Raw genomic sequence first — 7006 nt, 5'->3', positions numbered from 1 at the left:
GCTAATGCTAACATGCTAAACCAACGAGACGTTTAGCAAAAGCTAATGCTAACATAAACAGCGGGACTGTTCCCACCCTGACAGAGGAAATGGTCCGAAGGCCCGACTGAGGAAGAGGAGCGAACAGCTGCTGGACTGAGCAGAACTTTGGGTCGTTTAGACCCCTGGAGACCCGGTACCGGTTCTGTTGGTGACATGAGGAGTCCATTTGCAGACTAATGGCTCCGTAATGCGGCGGCGCTGCTGCATCAGCCGCCGCAGCTCTCAGGAGCAGCATGCCTAGGTGGGCCCCATGTGGGGGAAAGGAGGGCTGATATATGGGCCCCACATGGGTTTGCCCATGTAGGGCCACAGCCCACATGGGCCCTACGTGGGCAGTAAATGGACAAACCCATGTGGGCCACCACCATATAGGGCCCAAGTAGGACCCATGTGGGCTGTGACCCTACATGGACAAACCCATGTGGGACCCATATATCAGCCCTCCTTTCCCCCACATGGGGCCCACCTAGGCATGCTGGCAGGGGCCAGTAAGCGTCCCCTGGATTCCACCACTATTTAAATTAATAAGTAGATTAAAGCTGGTGGATAATTCATGAATCTGATCAGATAAATCTGCAGCATGTTGTTTCCCTCCTTGGCGTCCAGCTGAACTTCATTCACTGCATGAGTTTCATGAACGCAGTCAGTTCAGCTGCGGCTCTTTAACCGAGTCACCAAAACCTGCATCCTGCTGAAGACGCACTTTGACCCTTTAGAAGATGAATACAGGAAGTAAAGCGTCCGTGACGGAGAACGTTCTTCTTCTCCTGGTTTCAGGGATTCATCTCATTTTCAGACCAGCAGATGCTTTTGGGCCTTAAAGTGGAAATGGAAAAAAAAAAAAAAAACATCTCACACTTAATCATCTAATCATTAAATATGACCAAAAAAAATTTGGTTGTTGGTTGAATTTTAAAAAAAAAAAATTCCTCAATATAAACGTCTGACTTTTTAATCCCCCTTCAAGACTCATCATCATCATCATCACCATCACCATCATCATCCTCCGTTTATATCCCAATAATCTTCCACCTTTTTCTTTACATCTCAGTTTTTCTCACTCATTCTCCTCCTTTTCACTAATAATCCTCTTTACAAACCTCATCATCCCTTTCATCTCTCCTTATGTCCTTCTTTTCCTCTCATCTGTTTTCATTTATCCCACTAATCTTCCCCTTTGCCAACTGAATCGTCCATCTGATTCATTTCCATAATCTTCCACTTTCTCCTTTACATCTGTTTTTCCCACTCATCCATCCTTACAAACCTTTCATCCCTCATTATTTTAATGAACTTTTACACTCATCCTTCCTGCTGATGTTAAATAAAAATCAACATATTTATCAGTTAAATATGATGTTTCCCAGCATTTTAATGTAAATTATGGTTTTAAAGAACAGAAGGAAGTTTTGCCTCTGCAGAGGAAATGAAAAGTAACTCCTCATTAAGCAGCAGCACTTAACGAGTTGGGTTTTGCAACTTTCTGTATTTTTTCTGCATTTTCAGCCGTTTGCTCAAATTGTCATGAATGAAAACTCCTGTAAACACAGCTAAAGTTCAGGAAAATAAAATAATGATATTTCAGAGCAGTTCCTTGTTGGATCAGACTCCCAGCATCTCCACTGTTTAATAAAAGAAGAACTAATCCCTCTTTGGCGACATTTTCAGCCTCTGTGTGGTTATTTATGATTTGTCCCGTTCAGCAGCTTTAAAACTCAACCTTTAATCGCTGCTAATCGTTTCCTTCCTGTCCATCTTTACTTCTATCTGCAGCCTGATCTGAATATTTTATGACTGATGGAGGCGTCCAGAAGTTCACAGCTCGTCTTTAAGCTTCTCTTCTTTGGCTCTTTATTTCTTTCATGTTCTTATATTTTGGTTTCCAAGCAGCTGGGAGTTCTTACATAAACGATGATATTTCTGCAGCATCTCTGAAGGTCATGCATGAGGAAAAGTCCCAGAAAGCCTGAGGAAGTGTTGGTTAAAATATCAAAGTTTGCATGCTGACCTCCAGTAAAACAAACAGGAATCCTGGTGAAGCCAGAGATCAGCAAACAGCCACTCACCTTGAAGAGCCAGCAGGGTCAGAGGCAGCAGCAGCATCCCGGCTCCGTTCAGGCACCAAACACACACCGACACACACTCTGCGCCCTGCAGCGCCGACACGTCCGGACCCTCTGCAGCCCGGAAGAGGAGAATGGAGCTGCTGGGACTCTGGGTGTGGTCTGCCCTCCTCTTCCTCTCCTCCTGATGAAGAGGGGAGCCGCAGAGGGAGGAGGAGTGGCTGAGGACCTGATGGAGGACGGCCGGTCCAAACGGATAAAGAGCTCAGAGTCCAGAGCAGGAAATGGAAGCAGCGTCGGGTCCTGGAGACGTTTCAGCTGCTTTTACTCTCACATTTCTCTGCTTCCTCCACAAAAAAATCTGATATTCTCCTCCAAAACCACCGATGGGTCAAAGGTGAGCGGATTCCATCCCGCCGTCCAGCAGGAGGTCGGGCTGCAGACAGGCTGATCCGGAGCGCAGACAGACCGAGGAATCGGCTCTGGAGCGTTTATTCCCTCAGAGCGACGCGCGGAAACTGACAGAGGGACGATGCGCTCCGGGACGGGGGAGGGAGGCGAAACATAGCAGCAGAGAGGAGGAGGAGGAGGGGGAGCCATAGAAGTGTTGCTATGGTAACGGATTTCCCTGTGATGCTTCCGTATCCTCTGAAGGTCCCACATGCTGCAGAGAAGATGCAAAAACAGAAACAGGCGGGAGGTTTTTAGGCAGATGAAAAGGTTCTGCTGATGAGTTAAAGCGTCATAATTAACGGCTCCAAGTTCAACAGATATGACACTTTTAAGAAACAAACATAAAACAGAGAAGATCTCAGAGTTCATATCAGGACTTTTAAATCCTCCTGACCTCTAGGGGGGGCTACACAGTTAGCTGCACAAACTCTAAAACTCTAATCACAAAAATTAGCACCACTAAAGCTAAAAGGCTATTCCAGCACTGTAATTAGCAGAAGCTAATACTAAAGCAAATACCAACATAATATTAGTGGAAGCTATTGCTAAAGCGCTATAACAACATTGTATTTAAGCTATTGCTAAAGTGAAATAGCATGATGGTAATGAAAGCTAATGCTAAACTGCTATACCAACATGGTATTTAGCAGAAAGTATGTAAAACGCTATAAAAACACATTTGATGAGAGCTAATGCTACCAGAGCTACAGTAACCAACATGGTATTTAATGAGAGATAAAGCACTACACTTACACGGTGCTAATTAGAAGCTAAAGTTAAAAAGCTTTGTCAACATAACATGTAACTGAAGCAACTGCTAAAACTGATATGGTATTCAGCAGAAGCTAATGCATGAAGCTAATGATATGCTTCACCAACACCCTCTGTGCTGAACTGTTTTATAAAACAATAAAGTAAACACAAGCAAAAATAAAAGAATAAACAGAAATAATACGAACAGGAAGGAAACAGTTTCACAGTTTGAAGCATCACAAACTGGGACCGATCAGAACCAACTGGATGAAAACCAGCTTCTTCTTCTTCTTCTTCTTCTTCTTCTTCTTCTTCTTCTTCTTCTTCTTCTTCTTCTTCTTTTTCTTCTTCTTCTTCTCTGCCTCCCAGGCATCAACTCATCAAACTAAGACAGAAAATCCGTCTGATGAGAAGAAAATAAACTTAGAAGACTCATCTTTCATTTCTGCCAGTCAAATCTTCATGTTTCCATTTTTATCCCATTGATGTGTAGGACAATGCTGCCACCTAGAGGCCAAATGGCAGGACAGGAGCTGCTTTTGGTGATTCAGCAAGAACCTTGCAGCTTTAGAGGTTCGTCAGAGAACAAGCAGCATCACGGAGACAACAGTGATAACAGTAGCATCCTGTCTGCTGGTACTGAGCGCCGGAAACAGCAGGTTTCCCCCAGTATATTTATATACATTTATATGTATATATCTTCTGCTGTGAGCATTTTACTGGTGGGGCTGAATTATTCCTGAAATAAACATGGGTTTATAATTTTTATGGTTTTTATAGTTGATACATTGAACAGGAAGCGCACCCATCACTCCACTTTGCGCACTCTGTCCTGACTTGATCTCTGAAGTTCACCTCGGCGCGGATCGCTCATATAGGCTCACCTGCATCAACCCCCTGTGAGGGCGAGAGTCCATAGGAGTCAAGTTTAAATCCACCGTGTTTGCTCTGCTTGCAGCTCAACTGCAAAAGTTCAGACTGAGCTGCTTTCAGTGTTCACAGGTTTTCACAGCGCACATTTAGCGGTGCGCATTGAACATTAAGGTGACAATGACATGTCTGTGAACAAAGCATTATGCGCGGCCTGTGCGTTTACGTCATGCTGACTGTCTGCTTTGAGTTCCCGGTTAGCCGGTCCGTTACGGTGGTTCAGCCCGGGGAGGAGCCTCATGACCAGCGCAGCACGCTGGGTTTTTATTTATTTATTTATTTATTTATTTATTTATTTATTTATTTATTTATTTATTTATTTATTTTGCGGCGACACAATGCATATCAAATGCTTTGTCTACTTAAAGTCAGGTAAAGTTGCTGCGCGGAGATCAGAACGATTCAAACCAAAACGGTCTGTGTGGCGCTTAAACTCAATAGACACGAAATGAAGGAGCTATAAAGCCACATACATTAAACCTCCTGTTTGTCCCTCTACATCTGCAGAGATGCGCTGTGCAGCGGATTTACCTCATCATGCAGGGCCGGTTCAATGTTGAATGAGGCCTTGAGCAGAATTTGATTTAGGAACCCCTCTTGTTAAGAACAACACGACTAACAGCATTTCAACATGGATTTAGTGACATTTAGTGGATTTAGAGAGAGCAGAGCAAAGGTGTCATCGACTTCAGCAGAACAAACTTCAGGAGATCTGTGTTAAAAAATCCAACATTTACAGAAGGAACATTGATAAAGCATGTAAATAATCCTGAGCTGCAGTTTTAAAAGTCTAGTTTTTATTTTAAAAAAGAAAAACCAAAAACCAACAAGAGAAAATGTTCACCGTTAGTCAACAGAAGCTGGAGAAGCAATTTCAGTTCCTCATGGTTGCCTGTGTGACTTAGACACTCACTGAAAACATCTTTATGATGCTCACATGCAGAGAACTGCAGATCAGGACCTGATGGTGCAGTCGACCCGGTTCTACTGGAACCAGAACATCTGCTCCACCTCCAGCTACTGAGGTTCTCTGAGTCAAACCAACCTGTTCCCCTCCTGGCCTGTGGGGGCGCTGCACCAAGAACCACTGAAGACACTGAGAGCAACTTCCTTCTTCACCAGATGGAAACAAGATGGAGGCGTCAGATTTTAGCGGTTGGAGGATTTCTCTTTAGGCTAAAGACCAGGAGCCATTTCTGCTGCTAGCGCTAGGCTAGTATGTTAGCTTTGGTTGCATTTGCCCAGAATGCCCTGCTCTGTAGTCCATGTCTTGCTTCTGGAACAGTTTCTGTTCACATATTTGAATCGCATCGATTTCACTTCAACCGAACCCAAAACGAGGTTTGGAGACTGGTAAAATTCACATCTTTTATCAATTCATCTTTTATCAATTCATCTTTTATCAATTCATCTTTTATCAATTCATCTTTTATCAATTCATCTTTTATCAACCCTTTTTTTCAGTTTAATTTGGAATAGGACCTCTTTGGATGTGTTTAGCTAACAGAGTTGGGAACTGAAAGCAGGAGCAGTTTTATCTCATTAAAACTCAATGGTTTATCTTTTTAACGAAACATTCGTTCCTCTGACAGATTAAAAAGATTTTCTTTCTGACTTCCTGCCAGCTGTTGCCATTTAATTGTTATGACTTTCTGGTTTAACCTCCTGACTACCAGTAGTTCATTTTTGTCCTCTGTAGAGGACATTTCTAAACTTGAATATCTCCCACCCCCTCCATTCTACTGAATTAATTCCTTTTGGTATCTACAGAGGACATTGATACCACATGTGAAGGGGCGGGACTTTTGTATGTACCTTTTTCTCATTCATAAAAATGGCGTTCATCAGTAATAACACATTTTATGGGAAGAGACAAAGTAAGTGCATAAAATCTTTTATTATCTTACAAACACTGTGGGATTTTAAAAAAATGGTGATTGGACAATATTTTTTTCCCTGGTGGTCAGGAGGAGAACGTAGTTTTAATAACAGACAAAACTATTTATTATAATTAACTTTCTTGTTTTAACGAGTTACTGTGTTTAGGGCAGGCAGTTAAAGGCCTCCTGTGATTTTTACGAGAATAGCAGACTTAAATTTAAAAAAAGAGGAAAACTGGGCGATATTCTGTTCTTGATCCTGAAAATTTAAAAAAAGTAACAAAAGTTTGGTAAAGATAATCAACATGAAAATTTTAGGACATTTTATGTTGTTTTTATTTAATCAGTAAAACCTGAAAAGAACAGTTTATGTTTCATATCTATAAAACAACCAATAAAAATAGAGAATGGACCATCATTTATCATCAAAACCAGAAGTTTATGCTGCATAAAAACACACTCACCGTCTGACATGAAATCAGGTTTTCCTGTTTCAGTCTGGATTAACAAAATTATTTTTGTTTGTGTTTAAAAATGAGACTTTTTACAGAATATCTTAATTTTCTTCATATTCAGAAGTTTCAACTTTTTCCCAGATATCTGGTGGAACCACCTTTAAACTGAGATTTAGCGCTCGGTTATCTCCAAACATTTTAGATCAAAATCTGCCTGTTTACAGCCACTGTTGGTTCATTGTTCGCAGAGATGCGCCTGGTCACGTCACGTGTGTGAGCGCGAGCTAGAGGGGTCAGGGTCAGGGGTCAGGGGTCGGGGTCTGGGTCGGGGTCAGGGTCGGGGTCTGGGTCGGGGTCTGGGTCAGGGTCGGGGTCTGGGTCCGGGTCGGGGTCTGGGCGAGGGTCAGGGGCCGGGGCCTGGGTCGGGGTC

General features: G+C 42.7%; 1 protein-coding gene across 4 annotated transcripts in view; it reads right to left on the bottom strand.

Annotated features, from left to right (window-relative positions):
- The window catches only part of scn1ba (sodium channel, voltage-gated, type I, beta a), a 28785-nt gene extending 26123 nt beyond the window's left edge, over nucleotides 1-2662 (bottom strand). For 2 of the 4 annotated variants that reach the window (XM_015060404.1, XM_015060405.1), the window contains exon 1: nucleotides 2109-2660. Coding sequence is in view for 2 of the 4 variants with exons in the window: in XM_015060403.1 (XP_014915889.1) it covers nucleotides 2109-2145 (37 nt within the window). In the remaining 2 variants the exon portion in view is untranslated. Of the gene's footprint in view, nucleotides 1-2108 lie in introns of all 4 variants that reach the window. The other 2 variants (XM_015060403.1, XM_015060401.1) reach the window with 2 other exon arrangements.
- Between the last annotated feature and the right edge of the window lie 4344 nt (nucleotides 2663-7006).

This window comes from Poecilia latipinna, unplaced genomic scaffold (assembly GCF_001443285.1).
Source record: "Poecilia latipinna isolate Pla-1442-1.1 unplaced genomic scaffold, P_latipinna-1.0 Scaffold1709, whole genome shotgun sequence".
Classification (NCBI taxonomy): domain Eukaryota; kingdom Metazoa; phylum Chordata; class Actinopteri; order Cyprinodontiformes; family Poeciliidae; genus Poecilia; species Poecilia latipinna.
This window is presented reverse-complemented; position numbering and strand designations above follow the sequence as displayed.